Here is a 16,770-nt window from a genome sequence, read left to right as displayed (position 1 = left end):
GATAAAGTATTCTTGGCTGGAAATTCCTCTCTCTCAGAATTTTAAATATATCGTGCCATTGCCTTCTCGCCTCCATGGTGGCTGCTGAGTAGTCACTACTTAGTCTTATGCTGTTTCCTTTGTATGTGGTGAATTGCTTTTCTCTTGCTGCTTTCAGAACTTGCTCCTTCTCTTCTATGTTTGACAGTGTGATCAGTATATGTCTCGGAGTGGGTTTTTTTGGATTTATTCTATTTGGAGTTCGCTGAGCATTTATGATTTGTGTATTTATGTTGTTTAGAAGATTTGGGAAGTTTTCCCCAACAATTTCTTTGAATACTCTTCCTAGACCTTTACCCTTTTTCTTCCCCTTCTGGGACACCAATGAGTCTTATATTCGGACGCTTCATATTATCTATCATATCCCTGAGGTCCATTTCGAGTTTTTCAATTTTTTTCCCCATTCTTTCTTTTATGCTTTCATTTTCCATTCTGTCATCTTCCAGGTCACTGATTCGTTGTTCAACTTCCTCTAGTCTTGTACTATGAGTGTCCAGAATCTTTTTAATTTGGTCAACAGTTTCTTTAATTTCCATAAGATCATCCATTTTTTTATTTAGTCTTGCAATGTCTTCTTTATGCTCTTCTAGGGTCTTCTTGATTTCCTTCATATCCCGTACTAGGGTCTCATTGTTCATCTTTAGTTCTTTGAGTAGCTGCTCTAGGTGTGTCTCTTCTGGTCTTTTGATTTGGGTGCTTGGGCTTGGGTTATCCATATCGTCTGGTTTTTTCATATGCTTTATAATTTTCTGTTGTTTTTGGCCTCGTGGCATTTGCTGTCCTTGATAGGGTTCTTTTAGGGTTTGTAGACCAGTTGAAGTCCTTATCTCTAATTTATCAGATCTACAGCTTCGTGGAGTACACTTTCTCTAACTAACCAGCAGGTGGCGTCCACGAGCCACCTGTTCTCCACAAGCCAGATCTCCCCTGCTTAGCCTTTTGGTGAGTGGGGGAGTGAGTCTTGTGGGGCCCAATTGGTGTCCCAAGCTTGCGTGTGTAGTTGGTGTTGCCTGCCCTGTATGTGGGGCGTGTTTCTGGGAAGTCGGGGAGGGGGGGTGGCCCTAACAATCAAATCTCCCTGATGATCCTAGAGTTTTAAAGCTACTGCAATAGTCTAATCCTTCAGTTCAGTCCTGCCACAGTTTGTCTCTGCCACTGACCCACAAGTCTTTGGTATTGGCCTATGGCTCCTGAGACTTGCAAGTGGGCCCCTCTTCCAGGCTGTGCACCCCGGGTCCTCTGTTGAGGGATGACTGTGCTATGTCACAGGTGAGTGCCGTCCCCCCAGGGCAGTTCTGGGCTGCTGGGCTGTGTTGGGAGGCTCCCAGTCTGCTCAAATGATGGCTGAATGGGGGCTCTGTTAATTCACACTGCTCCCCCTTCCCAGCTCTGGGACATTCAGCTGAGGTTGCAGGGAAGGCTAATGTCCACGCCCAGTTTTGTGGTGTGTGCCTGTTATTTGAAGCACTTCCGTCACACTGGGTTGTCTGGGGCAGCTCTGGGCTATGGGGCTGGCGATGGGCAGGAGTGTTTCCTGTCCACCAGGATGGTGGCTGTGAGCGGACACCCCCCTTTTCTTGGGAAGTTGTGTTGTTTAGTGAATTTTCTCAGCCACTGGATTATTGCCTTTTGTCTCAGAGCTCTCTTATTTCTGCTCTTGACTTGACGTGCCCAAATTTCAATTCTTTGAAGCTTTCTGTATTGAGCTTCTTAGAGTAATTGTTTTAGAAAAAGCAAAAAAGGATTTAAAAAAAAAAAAAAAAAAAAAAAAACGGCCCTCCTCAGAGATCTAATGGGTTATTGAAATGCTAATAGACAAAGCAACCAGGGCCATTAAGGAAAGGTGCCCTGGGCAGAGAGATCAGCCTTGCTTCGGGATTTGCATATGCGCCTCAAGGCCTGATCTCCGCCCTTCCCCTTTCTGTGTTCACCAGAACTCCAAAAATCCTCTGCTTTTACTTTGGAGCTTCTCGTGTTGTTTTCCTTCTATGCCCGTCTCCTCTCTGCTGGGCTGGCTGCTCTCAGAGTCTCTGGTGTCTGGCCTCAGTCTATCTATGGTTGGAGTTTGAATCAGTAGAATGAGTTTCCGTTGAGAGCAGCCACTGCAATTCTCCCTTCTCCTTCCTGGAGCTGACAGCCCCTCCTCCCCCGGGACTGAGCCTGGCAGGGAGGGGCGCGGGTCCCCTGGCCGCAAAAACTTACAGATTTCGCTGATCTCAGCAGTTCCACGTTTTCATGAGTGTTGTATGAAGTATGCCCAAAGACAGATTGCTCTGTGGTGTCCAGTCCACGCAGTTCCTGGCTTTTTACCTACTTTCCTGGAGGAGTAACTAAAACATACAGCTCACCAGTCTGCCATCTTGCCCCGCCCTCCCAGAGCGCTTTTTAGGGACTCCTGAAGAAGGTACAAATGAACGATTGTTTATAATGGCATCCTTGGGCTTTGGTGAGAATCAAAGTTATTCGCTATTTCTTCTTTAACCCACTGATTGTTTAGGAGTGCGTTGTTTAACCTCCAGGTATTTGTGAATTTTCTAAGTCTCTGATAGTTATTGACTTCTAATTGTATTCCATTGTGGTCAGAGAATGTGCTTTGAATAATTTCAATCTTTTTAAATTTATTGAGGCTTGTTTTATGTCCCAGCATATGATCTATTCTGGAGAAAGTTCCGTGAGCACTAGAAAAGTATGTGTATCCTGGTGATTTGGGATGTAATGTCCTATATATGTCTGTTAAATCTAATTCATTTATCAGATTGTTCAGGTTTTCAATTTCCTTATTGGTCTTCTGTCTGGTTGATCTATCTATAGGAGAGAGTGATGTGTTGAAGTCTCCCACAATTATTGTGGAAACATCTATTGCTTCCTTTAGTTTTGCCAGTGTTTCTCTCATGTATTTTGTGGCACCTTGATTGGGTGCATAGACATTTATGATTGTTATTTCTTCTTGTTGAATTGCCCCTTTTATTAGTATGTAGTGGCCTTCTTTGTCTCTCAAAACATCCCTGCATTTAAAGTCTATTCTTTCTCCACTCAGTTGCCTTTGCATCTTGTCAAACTCAGATGTCCCTATCCATGGGTCTACTTTGGGCCTCTGTTCTGTTCCATGATCTAATTGTATATCTTTATGCTAATTCTACACTGTCTTATAACAAGTCTTGAAATCAGTTAGTGTTGGTTCTCGAACTTTGTTTTCCTTTTTCAAAGTTGGCTATTCTAGATTTTCTGCATTTCCATGTGAATTTTAGAATCAGTTTGTCACTTTCTACAAAAATTCCCAACTAGGATTTTGGTTGGGATTGTGTTGAATCGATAGATCAATTTGAAGAGACTTGTCTTCTTAACAATATCAAGTCTTCTGACCAATGGATATGATATATCTCTACATTTATTTAGGTCTTCTTTAATATTTTTCAGCAATATGTTGGAGTTTTCAGTGTATAGGCTTGTATATCTGTATTAGTTAGGATTCTCTAGGGAAACGGAATCAATGAGAGGTATCTATGAATATGAGATTTATGAAAGTGACACACGCAACTCTGGGGATGCACAAGTCCAAATTCCATAGGGCAAGCAGCAGACTGGCAGCTCCAGTGAAGATGAACTCAAGAAACGAACTGGCGACTTCGATGAACTCCTCAGGAAACGCTTCACTGGGCAGCTGAAGAAGAAGTGAGGGTCCTCTAACTGTCTCGCTTATAAGTCTTCAACTGATTAATTGGATTAAATCCAGCCAATTGCATTCTCTCATTGTGGAAGACACGCCCTTTGGTGAGTCATCAGTCACAGCTGCAGTCAATTGACTGATGATTTAATAAACCAGCCTGTTGGTTTATTAACCAGCCACAAACGTCCTCACAGCAATTGTCAGGCCAGTGCTTGCTTGACCAGACAGCTGGGTACTATCACCTGGCCAAGTTGACACATGGACCTAACCGTCACAATATCTTTGTCAGTTTTATCTGTGAACATTTAATATTTTTGATGCTATTTTTTTTTGTTTCAATTTATGATTGTCCATTGCTGATGTTTAGAAATACAACTGATTTTTGTATATTGATCTTGTATCCCACATTATTGCTAAATTCATTTATTCTAATAGCTCTTTTTATAGATTCCATCAGATTTTTTACATAGATGATTATGCCCTCTGCACATGAGATAGTTTCACTTCTTTCTTTCCTATCTGGATGCTTTTTCCCTTCTTGCCTGATTCAAGGACAATGTTGGCCACGGACAGTGAGAGCAGATGTCCTTGTCTTGCTCCTGATTGTAGATCTAGGGACAACATCCAGTTTTTCACCCTTCAGTAGGATGTTAGCTGTGGGTTTAGATGCCCTTCATAGGTTGAGGATGTTCCCTTTTATTCCTGGTTTGCTCAGAGTTTTTACCATAAACAGATGTTGGATTTTGTCTGTGTCTAATGAGATTGTTTGTTTTTTGTTTTGTTAATATGATGAATCACTTTGATGGATTTTCAGAAGTTGAAACAACCCTGCATTCCTGGGGTAAGCCCCATTTAGTCAGGATGTGATACCCCTTTGATATACTGTTGGGCGCTATGTGCTAGATTTTGTTGGGAGTTTTTGCATCTGTGTTCATGAGGAATATGGGTCTGTGGTTTTCCTTTCTTGTAATGCCATTGTTGGTTTGAGTATTAGTGTGATGCTGGCCTCATAGAACGGGTTGGAAAGTATTCCCTCATTTTCAGTGTTCTGGAAGACCTTGTGCAGAATAGATTTAGTATTATTTCTTCGCTGAATATTTGGTAGCATTTGCCAGTGAAACCATCTGGGCCTGAAGTTGAGTTTCTTTGTAGATACAGGGTTTTTAGGTTATCTCTTCCTTTTCAAGTGAGCTTTAGTAGCTCACATCTTTCAAAGAATTTGTTCATTACATCAAAGTTGTCAAGTTTATTGGTGTTGGCTGGTTCCTACTCTTCCCTTCCTACCCTCCTAATATTAGTCGAATCCTGTAGTGATGCCTCCCCTCTCAGTGTGGACGGTCTGTGAGCCCAAGTTGACCAAATCTTGTTGTTACAGGCAGTGATGACAGACTCAGTCCCTCCCCTTGGTCACTGTGTCATTTGACAGGGAGGCAGGATAGGTTTTATCACCCTGTGTCAGTTTGAATGTATCATGTCCTCCAAAACGCCATTATCTTTGATGCAGTCTTGTGTGGGCAGACATATGAGTGTTGATTAGACTGTAATTCTTTGAGTATTTCCATAGAGATGCGACCCACCCAACTGTGGGTGATAACTCTGATTGGATAATTTCCATGGAGGCGTGGCCCCGCCCATTTAGCATGGGCCTTGATTAGTTTACTAGAGCACTATATAAGCTCAGACAGAAGGAGAGAGATGGCTACAGCCAAGAGGGACACTTTGAAGAACGCACAGGAGCTGAGAGAGGAGCTGCAGTTTACAGAGACATTTTGGAAACGGCCTTTGAAAGCAGACTTTTGCTTCTAAGAAGCTAAGAGAGGACAAATGCCCCAAGAGCAACTGAGTGACATTTTGGAGAGAAGCTGCAGCCTAGAGAGGAACATTCTGCTAGAAAGCCATTTTGAAACCAGAACTCCAGAGCAGACACCAGCCACGTGCCTTCCCAGCAAACAGAGGTTTTCCGGACACCATTGGCCATCCTCCAGTGAAGGCACCCGATTGTAGATGTCTTATCTTGGATACTTTATGGCCTTAAGACTGTAATTGTGTAACCAAATAAACCCCCTTTTAAAAGCCAGTCCATTTCTGGTATTTTACATAACGGCAGCATTAGCAAGCCGGAACATACCCGCCTTTACCAGACACGGAAACAGGTCCAAAGAAGGGTGGGGCTTGTTCAAGCTCGCACACTCAGCCCAAGGTGGATCAGGGATTGGAACGCAGGTGTCTTCCCATGAAGCTGGGATCAGAACTCAGGTCTCTTCCCGAGGATCAGGGATCAGAACACATGTCTCTTCCTGTGGGGCTGGGGTGTCTCTTTGCAGGGGGACACTAGTTGCTGGGCGACAGGGAGGAAGGGTGTGGTGCCTGAGCAGGACAGGAGGAATGCAGAATTTGGGGTGCCCAGCTCGACTCGCCTGCATGACTGCCCGCCTCCCAGCTGGCCTCCTGCCTCGTCCTCTGCTACCCTGACATCTCTTTCCTGATCTGCAGCCAGGAGCTTTTAACATGTAGGCCTGGTCCTGTCAGCTCCTTGGGGACTATCAGTTTCCTCAGAATCTGGACCACCTCCCCGGCTTGCCTCCCAGCCTCCTCTTTCCACTTGCACCTCCCGCTCCCATTTCACTGGAGAGGAGGTGTCAGGCTGCAAGGAGCAGGAAACCTGCCCGAGAGTGGCTTAGCCCAGGGTGCTTCTTGGAGACGGGGGTTCCTGGGTTGGCTCAGTGGCTTAACACCGTCCTCATGGGCCCAGATGGTCTCGTCCTGCTCGGCGTGCTGGCAGTCTCGCCTCTCGTGTGACAGAGGGCAGCCGTGCGGGCTCCTCTTACACAGTCGGGCACAGTGGCAGACAGCGAGCGCTTCCGGTCCTCCTTTCCCAGCGGGGCACACGGGCTTACTCTCTACTCCCGTCTCCTCCTCAACAGGGATGGAAGAATTTCCCAGAAGCCGCACCTGAGGCCCGTTCCCACTTCTCACTGACCCCTGGGTTGGGCACTTCGACACTTGAGCAAAACTGAGCTCTTTTAGCAAGGAAGAAGGGAAACCACTGCTAAGTGGCCTCCCAGGGGTTCTGCCCACCAGCCAGCTTGGCTCTGTTTCCACCCCTCGGGGTTGTCAGACAGGCATGTGCTGTTGCCCCTTCTCCACCTGGCTGCCCCATGGCCTCTCTCAGTGACGCTTTCTCGGAGAGCCTCCTCTGGCCTGGAGCATTCTCCCAGGCCCCGCTGTTCCCGACGTCCCGGCCCTTACTCTTTCACACCAGACAGTGCTGGAGAGTGAACTTCTTGGCAGGGACGAGCTCTTGTTTACTTCTGGAAAGTGCTTGGCGACTGTGTAGAATGCGCCGGGGTGTCCTTTCCTTGCCAGGGCCAAAGGGTCCCAGTCAAGAGCTGGCTAGAGCTGTGCTGGAAAGAGGGGCCGCGGTAGTGGGCTGTGCTGGTTTGGATTTATTATTTCCCCCAGAAAAGCCATATTCTTTTCATGCAATCTTGTGGGGGCGGACCTACTGTGGGTGGGGTGTTTTGATTAGATCATTTCATGGAGGGGTGGACCCACCCATTCAAGGTGGGTCTTAATTAGTTTAATGGAGTCCTTAAGAGATCTGAGAGCTGACACAGACCCAGACGTTCGGAGATGCAGACAGGACGTTTGGAGGTGCTAAGCTAAGAGATGAAGCCCAGAGTTTGCCCCAGAGAAGCTAAGAGAGGACCCCCAGATACTTAGAGAGAAACGCCCTGGGAGAACAAGCTCCTGTGCTCAGAGAGAGAAGCTAAGACAGACGCCCAGAGACATTTTGGTGAAAGCCATTTTTGAAACACAACCCAGGAGCAAAGGACCAGCAGATGCCAGCCACGTGCCTTCCCAGCTGACAGAGGTGTTCTGGACGCCATCTGCTTTACTTCAGTGAAGGTTTCCTCTTGCTGATGCCCTAGTTCATATGCTTTTATGGCTTAGAACTGTAAAGCTGTAACCTAATAATTCCCCTTTATAGAAGCCAGTCCATTTCTGGTATTTTGCATAATGGCAGCTTTAGCAACCTGGAACATGGGCAGATCACCAAGTTACAGTGTCTGCCTTTGGATGAGCCTTCAGCTCACCCCACATCTTCACACTTGCCAGGAAATCTGAGGTTTGCCAAACATCTAACATTTTCTAGTCTGATCCTTCTGACAGTCAAGTAGTTTTTATTGTTTTTGATAATGTGTGACAGGATCACATACTTAAAAATTCAAATAGTACAAAGGATATCAGATAAAACACACCCCCCATCTCCTGTTTCCTGGCCCCTCCCTCGAAGGGTTTCTTATGGGCCCTTCTGGAGAGAGTCTGTACGAGTGTTGTTTAATGAGCGATGCATAACAAATCGCTCCCAAACAGTGACCTGAAACAACAGTCACTTGCTCTTGGTTGTGTGTCTGCAGGTGGTGGGTGGCGGCCGAGTGGGGCTGGCTCCGCCGGGGGGCTCGTGGGAGGCTGCACCCTGCACCCTCTGCTCTTGGGGCCAGCGGGTTAGCCCAGACTTGTTCTCACGGCAGCGGCAGAGGCACCGAAGGCAGGTGCAGGGAGAGCCGTGCGGCCCCTGGGCCTGGCCCAGCACCGGCCTCTCACTTCTACCTCGTTCTGTTGGCTGGAGCACATGGCCTGGCTGAACCCAAAGCGGGGGGCGAGAGTAGACTGGCCGAGGGTGGCCCACCACAGCACGTACCCGGCACCATCACACGTTCTTCTTTTGAAACAGCCGACTGCGGGCCACCTGCAGAATGGATAAGCTGCACTTCCCCCACTTAATAGTCTGTCCCTGGGGTCACTCGGTGTTGGCCCATGCAGATCCGCCTGCTTTCCAAAGACTGCCCATCCCTGTGCTGCGGACACCGCCTCACTTGTTGTCCCTCCCTGGCAAGCATCCAGGCTGCTGGCAGTCCCGGCCCTACAGATGACGCTGCAGAGAATATTCTCGAATATAGGGCATTTTGCAACTGTAAACATCCTTGTAGGACACTTTCCTGGGAGTGGAATTGCCAGACAAAAGGCAGTGTCCACTTTGGAATCTGATAGATACTGTCAAAATGCCAAGCCCTGAGCACTGGGGCCCAGGGAGGCCGGTGTCGTGCCTGAGGGCTGTGGCTGGAGACCCCGGCTCAGGATGGAGCCTCCTGGCCCCAGGCCCATGTCCTGCCCATGCAGACGCCATCTCTGTGGAGGTGCCGGTCACGGGGAGGCCCCTGATGCCCCACCCTGGAAATGTCAGGGCGGGGAAAGGGGGGACATGCTCTGCCACGTGTGTGGCCACGGTGGGCTTCTCAGGGATGTGGAAGGGGCCCTGAGGCCATGTCCCCAGTGCTGGGGCCTCGTCTGGGGCGCTGTCTGTTCCCTCGCGAACATTCTGCCCCCTCCTCTTCACCAGATCCAAAAGATGGCCCGGCTTCGCAGCCCCCCATCCACCAAGGCCTGTCCCTGCCCATGCCACCGCTTTGGGGGCTGCCTCCCAGTGCTGAGAGACCAGGCAGTGATGCCCTACTGGGTGCCCCAGTGCCTGAGGACCCTGAGGAAGGTATGAGGGGGCTCCCTCTGCAGCGGGGGCTGGGCAGGGGAGGGCCTGGAAGGGGAAAGGGGCAGCAAGGGGCTCTGAGGGTACGTCAGGACCCCGAGACCCCACAGGGGCCTCCCCAGGGCCCAGAGCAGTGGAGGAGGGGAGGGGCCAGCTCAGCGAGCCCCGGGGGAGTTGGGAAGCGGGTGGCCTGTTCTCTAAGGACAGCACCTTCTTCCCCTCCCTCTCCAACACCCCCGTCTGTCTCTGGGCCTCCCTGAAGATCCTGCCCGAGGGGCCACAGCCTGATAGGCCTGGAGGGAGGGGGCAGAAGGGAGGGTGCCGGGGACGGTCACACAGACTCTCCGTCCCCTCTCCCTGGCTCGGTCTGGCCACTCACAGCTCTAGTTCCCCAGGCAGCGACTGTGGGGACCCTGCCCTTCCAGGCCTGCTGTCAGCGCCACGCTGCTCCGCGTCCCGGGGGTGGCTGGGGGCTCTGCTCCTGCTCCTGCACCTGCACATCTGTGTCAGCTTCCCATCACTGGGGGGCTATCGCCCCCGGAACTGAGGCCAGGAGGCGTTTTCACAAGGAGGCCACGCTCACCTTCCGAGCTGGCCACAGCCTGTCCTGGATTTCAGGTCCGGACCCGGGGCCCTTCCCAGGCTGACCCGCTCTCCTTCTAGGTGGCTACAACGCAGCCGAGTGTGGACGGCTCCCAAGGTAACTCTGCATCTGCGTGTCCCTCCCCTCTCCCTCCTGGGAAGGGGTCCACCAACACCATGAGGACCCGGGAGACGTAACCCATGGGCTGGGAGCCAAGGGAACTGGACGGTCCGCTGGGCGGGCTTTTCCAGCTGCTCTGTGAGGTCTTTTGATGATGACGATGGGACTAGTGACAGGGGCCAGCGGGCTTTGTTCTGGAGTTACATTTGGACCTAGAATCAGGCTGTCCAAATCTGGAGAGGCCTCGGCAAGCATCCACCCCGGGCTGGTGAGCCTGTTTCGGAAAGGGGCAGACACATACTTTTACTTTGCCAGCCACTCGGGCTCTGTCACGGCCACTGAATGCTGCCCTTATGGCCCGAAAGCCGTCAGGGAACGCGAACATGAGCCCGTTGTCTCCCTTCTTTGGGGTTTACCTCTACACCAGTGATGTGGACCCGTGATGAAGGACACGTCTCAAGGTTTCCTAGTACGAACAAGGCTGTAACAAATTGCCACAACCCGAGCAGCTTACAGCAGCCTTACTATATGACGGTTCTGGAGGCCGCCGGCCCGCGGTCAGTCTCACCCCGCCCAAATCGAGGGGTCTGCCGTCTGTGTCCCTTTCTGGAGGCTGTAGGTCACGGATCCATTTCCTGCTTATTAAGCTGTTGGCAGAATTCAGTTCCTTGTGGTTGTCGGAGCGAGAGATCCCAGTTTTCCAGAGGCTGCTGCATTCCTTGGCTTGCAGCCCCTTCGTCACCTTCCAGCAGCATCATATGCTCTGACCGCCTGCCCCTCCCATCTCCCTGTGGCCCAGCTGGGAAGGCGGCTCCACTCCTAAGGGCACTTGTGATCCCCCCGCACCCACCTGGGTAAACCGGTCCCCCCTGCCTTGGGGTCTTGCCTTAATGACAGCACTACCTGCCTTTGCCTGAGGGGTCACACACTAGGGTGAGGGTGAGGAACTCTTTGGGGCATTGTCCTTCCTCTGCAGCCACCAGGTGCCAGGTGAGCTGTCACTCAGCCACAACAGGGGCCACCGCAGGCAGAGTCAGTGAGAAGGCACTGAAAGGAATTACCAAGAAAGTGAAAAGACAACCGATAGAATGAGACAAGATAGTTTCAAACCCTGTATCGGATAAGGGTTTAATATCCAGAATATATAAAGAATTCCCACAAATCAACAACAAAAAAGACAGACAACCCATTTAAAAAGTGGGCAAAGGACTTGAATAGACATTTCTCTAAAGAAGATATTCAAATGACCGTTAAATACATAAAAAGATGCTCAACATCAGTAGCCACTAGGGAAATGCTAATCAAAACCACAGTGAGATAGCCACACCCACAAGGATGGCTATTATTTTAAAAAGCAGAAAATAAGTTTGGAGAGGATGTGGAGAAATTGGAACTCTAGTGCACTGTTGGTGGGAATGTAAAATGGTGTAGCCACTGTGGAAAGAAATATGGTGGTTCCTTAAAAAGTTAGAGAATTACCATTTGACCCAGCAACCCCACTTCTAGTTGTATACACAGAGTGAAAACAGGGTTGCGAACAGATACTTGTACGCCAGTGTTTATAGCAGCAACATTCAAGGCACATGGTGGTGTCTGCTGGTTTCTCCCTGCTCTTCTGGGGTTCGTTGCTTTCAGCTTCTGGCTTCCATGGCTGGCGCCCCCCCCCATTCCTCCCACTTATAAAGGACTCCAGTAAAAGGATCAAGACCTACCCTGGGCCACACCTTAACTGAAGTAACCTCATCAAAAAGTCCTACTTATAGGCTCGCACCCACAGGAATGGATTAGCTGTAAGAACATGACTTTTCTGGGGCACATACAGTTTCAACCACCACATTAACCAGCATAAAAAGGTACATAATCTTTAATCCAGCAAATCCGCCTCTATGTAGATGTAGCAGCTTCTCGCACACACACCTGCCTGGGCAGGGATACTCGGTGCAGCAGCTATTTTCCTAGAAAAATCTGGAAACAACTTCAGTGTCTCTCAGTGGGAGAACGGACCTTTACGTGGTGGTGGGTTTTGGAGGGTGGTACCTACAGCATAGAGTACACAGATGTTAAAGACAATAAAAAGCACCCAGAGAGTAACTAGGGAAGATCCCCAAGACATATTACCACCTGGAAAAGCCCATACGATACGATTCCATCAATGTCAATTTAAGTGTTTGGGTGTAGATGAAGGTCTGGGGAGACTGCGTCGGAGCGGAAGGTGGCGGGGAGAGCGAGGTCCAGGTGCTGCAGAGAGGTTTACCCTCCGTACAGGTCCTCATGGAGAAAACAGAGCACTCTGCTGGCTCAGGTTTCAGGCAAGAGTCAGAAGTCACTTCACTGAAAACCTCTAAGGCAGGAGGGACAGTTGTAAGGGAAATTGCTCTCCTGATGTTAAAAAAAACACATTGTGGGTTTATTTTTATTGACTTTTTTTTTGGCTCTGATATGCTGCAACTTTAAGAAAAGCTGAACGCTTAATTAGGTTCTTGTTGAATCATATGCATCAGCAGATTCATTTTTAAAAACAAGGATTCAGTTTTACTCCAATTGCTCTTTTATGGTTCAGGCTATTTATATAAATATTGTTTCAAGCCTCTAAACCCACTGGAGCTGGAAGGTTGAAACAGAACAGGATTAAGGCAGCAAGTTCCATCCTTACCAGGAGGATTCGGATCTTTCTCTACTCCTAGCTTCATGTAGAGTGTGATTTAAAAATGTGAGATGTTTGGTTTCAAATCCAGCTGATTTCCATTTTGAAGAGATTCTTATTTCTGATCTTAGATTTTCTTTGTAAAGAGAGGGCGTTACAAAGAAAATTTCAGAAGCTTTTTTCCCCTAAGCTTCACAGGTCAGTTTTATAATTAACAGTGTAATTAAAACAAAAAGAAATATATCAGGAGGAACGCATGTCGATCAAAATTGCCAAGGAGTGCCGAGGAGATAGAAACGTTGGTGTCCCGTTTGTGGTGGTTGTAGACCTTTTGTTTACGGGAAATTTCAACTATACAAGTGGGTATTGTTTGCTAAATCCAACCGCCCAGCTCCAGCCACCGTCTGAGCTTCCCACGCTTCCCGCGCTGCAAGCCCGGGGCGCACCAGGCGCCGGGCCCCTCTGGCCCCGCCCCGCCCTCCTGGCCCCGCCCCGGCCTGCCCCGCCCCGCCCCTCTGGCCACGCCCTCCTGGCCACGCCCCCGGCCTGCCCCTGCCCTCCTGCCCCGCCCCGCCCTCCTGGCCACGCCCCCGGCCTGCCCCTGCCCTCCTGCCCCGCCCCGCCCTCCTGGCCACGCCCCCGGCCTGCCCCTGCCCTCCTGCCCCGCCCCACCCTTCTGCCCCCGCCCCGCCCTCCTGGCCACGCCCCCGGCCTGCCCCTGCACTCCTGCCACGCCCCACCCTCCTGGCCACGCCCCCGGCCTGCCCCTGCCCTCCTGCCCCGCCCCACCCTTCTGCCCCCGCCCCGCCCTCCTGGCCACGCCCCCGGCCTGCCCCTGCACTCCTGCCCCGCCCCACCCTCCTGGCCACGCCCCCGGCCTGCCCCTGCACTCCTGCCCCGCCCCGCCCTCCTGGCCACGCCCCCGGCCTGCCCCTGCACTCCTGCCCCGCCCCGCCCCTGGGTCCGCCCCACCCTCCTGCCCCGCCCCGCCCCTGGTTCCGCCCCGCCCTCCTGGTCCCGCCCCGCCCGGGGACCGACTCGCTCTCTCCGCGTAGGAGCCGCGCCCGGCCCGCCCTCCCGGTACAGCCACTGGCGGATCTGCTGCGACGCGCACCTGCTCCTCAGGTGGCAGCGGCTGCAGGCCCCTCACGGGGGCGAGCCGGCCCCTACGCTGCCGCTCGGCCTCTGCCTCCTGGTCCTCCTGCAGGCTCTGCTCGGGGTCGTCGCGGCCCTTCGGTGAGCGGGGGCGGGGCCAGGCGAGGGGCGGGGCTTTCTACCTTCCTGTCCGTGCTAAATGCTCACCTGTCAAGGGCTTCTGAGGTTTAGCTGAAGTCAAGGACGTGGTCGAACTTAGTACTAGAGCTAGTAAACGGTAGGGTAGGGAACGGGAACGGGAACGGGCAGTACTGTTTTGCAGACGTGCTCGTAGTTATGTATGTACACCATCTAACTATTCTAAGGTGCACCTCGCTGGCATGAATTACTTTTGCAGTGCTGTGCTACCAGCACCTCCCTCCTTCATTAAAACTTTTTCACCCCACCCCAAACAGAAACTGTGTGCGTTAAGCAGCAACTCCCCGGGCCCCCTACCCAGCCCCTGAAGCCTCTAATCCACTTTCTGTCCCTGTGGATTTGCCTGTTCTAGGCACTCCATCTAAGTGGAGTCGTACCGTATTTGTCCTTCTCTGGCTGGCTGTGTGATTTCTAGGCTCATCCATGTTGCGTGAAGCAAACTTACTAAGAGAAATCCAGGTGTGTGGGAGCAGAGTGGTAGGAGGGAGAAGGCATCCTGGGGGTCGTCACTTTTCTTTTTCACCCCTTTCCTTGCTCCCAAGGTCTAAAATTGCCCTGCTCCCAGTAGAAGACCCGTCCCAATTTCCATAAACCCCACCGCGCTGGGGTTGCAGTGAGCTCAGTGGCCGCCCTCGCCCGGGTGCCCTGCCTCAGCTGCGGCCCTGCACGCGCCCCGCTGACCACCCCATCCCGCTTTCCTTGCTCCATTCCCTCTTCACGAAGCCTCTAGGGCGCCGCCCTCGGTTCAAAACCTCTAAAACCTCCAGCAGCAACTCGGGGCTCCGGGCAGGAGGCTGGGGTGCCCCACATGGCCTGGGCCCAGGAGGAGAAAGTCGGGCTCCCAGGGCTTGAGCGTCTCACCGAGGTCTGCCAGCTGGAGAGCGCCGTGGCCAGACTGCAGCCTGGATCCCCCTGACTGTGCCCCTTCTCTCTGGGGTCCTCAGGGCCGGAGCTGCAGGGATCCCTGACGGCCCCCCACCCCATCCCCTGGCAGGCTCCCAGACAGGCCCCACCGGGGAGCACGGCTGCGGTTGGGGGCCCATGTCCAGTAACACCTTTCTCTTTCCTTTCCAGCCAGCTTTTTGGGGTTTGAAGTTGGGCTGTTCAGCTGCTCTCACGACCATCAGCAGAAACGTCAGTCACAACCGAGAGCTTTACAGGAAGGCATCAAACCGGGGCTGTGTGGTCGCCGCTGCTTCATCAGATAATATAATTTCCACCCAAGAGTCCGTACAAATTATTCATCATTGGCCGATTCTTACCTGTAGCAGAGGTGGTGAGGTGGCAGGTGAGATTCCGTTTTGATTGCAGCCAGTAAATGTTATTTAGTGAAACCCTTATAGTGGCCACTTTTTAATGATAAACCCTGATTTCCCTTCCCTAAAGAGACTTGCTTTCACCTCTGGGACCCTGGATGGGGTGGGGGGCTCGCGCTGAGCTTCTCTTCTCTCTGCGGATAGACGGCAGGTCTGCCGGATGGAGCCCTGTGGCATGAGGTCATAGGTGGATTGGGTTTCATAAAACTGAGATACCATAAAATTAACGCCCCCCACCAGCATCTAATTCTAGAACAATTTCATCATCCCCCCCAAAAAACCCATACCCTTTGGCTGTCGCCCCCTCAACCCTTCCTACCCCCAGTGCTGGCAATCACAAATCTGCTTTCCAACCCTGTAGTCATTTCACGTCAATGGAGCCACACCACATGTGGTCTTTAGTGCTGGCTTCTTTCCCTGAGTATGACATTTTCATGGTGCATGCATGTTGTAGCATTACCAGGACTCTCATCCCTTCTTATGGCCGAGTAGTATTGCATTGTGTATTTATGCTGTATTTTATTTATCCATCGATGGACATTTTGTTGTTCCTACTTTGGTTATTCTGACCAACGCTGCTATCAACATTCATGTACACTCTTCTGGGTACACTTAGGTCTTCATTTCTCTTGGGGTACACCTAGGCATATGGTAACTCTTACTTAACCTTTCCAGGAACTGCCAGGTTGTTTTCCGAAGCATCTGCACCATTTTACATTTCTACCAGCAATGTGTGGGGCTTCTGATTTCTCCACATCCTTATCTTTTTGGTTCTAGCCGTCCTAGTGGGTATGAAGTGGGATCTCATGGTGGTTTTGATTTGCATTTTCCTAATGGCTAATGATCAGCATCTTTTCAGGTGTTTATTGGCCTTTTGTATATCTTCTTTGGAGAAATGTCTATTCAAATCATCTGCTTATTTTTAAATTGGGCTGTCTTAATTGTTGAGTTGTAAGAGTTCTTTAAATATTCTGGATACTAGACCCTTAGCGGATATATTATTTGCAAATGTTTTCTCCTCTTCTATGGGTTGCTTTCTTGCTTTCTTGATAGTGTCCTTTTAAGCACAAAAGTTTTTCATTTTGATGAGGTCCAGTTTATCTTTTTTTTTTTTCTTCTGTTACTCGTGCTTTTGGTGTCAGATCTAAGAAACCATTGCCTAATGCAAGGTCACAAAGATTTCCCCCTCAGTTTTCTTCTAGGAGTTTTACAGTTTGAGGTCTTACATTCATTTAATCCATTTTGAGTTGATTTTCATAGATGGTATGAGGTAGCGGTTCAACTTCATTATTCTGCATGCGGAGTTCCAGTTGTCCCACATAGCATCCTTGAGATGATAAAATTATGGGAATGGAGATGAGAGGAGTGGTTGCCAGGGGTTAAGGAGGGGAGGGTGGAGGGAGGGAAGTGGGGGTGGCTTGTGAGGGAATGTCCTGCATCTGGATTGTGTCTGTTTCAATATCCTGGTGGTTTTGCAGGATGCTATCATTGGGGAAACTGGGTAAAGGGTACATAGGATTTCTCTCTCTCTTTTTTTTTAAATTTTATTTTGAAATAAAT

The 16,770-nt window shown here is 50.6% G+C and overlaps 1 protein-coding gene across 2 annotated transcripts in view; it reads left to right on the top strand.

The window, feature by feature from the left end:
* The window catches only part of C22H16orf95 (chromosome 22 C16orf95 homolog), a 34,286-nt gene extending 19,063 nt beyond the window's left edge, over positions 1-15,223 (top strand). The window contains exons 5-6 of one of the 2 annotated variants that reach the window (XM_037816289.1): positions 9,111-9,257; positions 14,969-15,223. In XM_037816289.1, the coding sequence (XP_037672217.1) occupies positions 9,111-9,257; positions 14,969-15,199 (378 nt within the window). In that variant the 3' untranslated portion in view covers positions 15,200-15,223. Of the gene's footprint in view, positions 1-8,796; positions 9,258-14,968 lie in introns of those variants that run through there. The other variant, XM_037816288.1, reaches the window with a different exon arrangement.
* Positions 15,224-16,770: the final 1,547 nt, after the last annotated feature.

This window comes from Choloepus didactylus, chromosome 22, assembly GCF_015220235.1.
Source record: "Choloepus didactylus isolate mChoDid1 chromosome 22, mChoDid1.pri, whole genome shotgun sequence".
NCBI lineage: Eukaryota > Metazoa > Chordata > Mammalia > Pilosa > Megalonychidae > Choloepus > Choloepus didactylus.
This window is presented reverse-complemented; position numbering and strand designations above follow the sequence as displayed.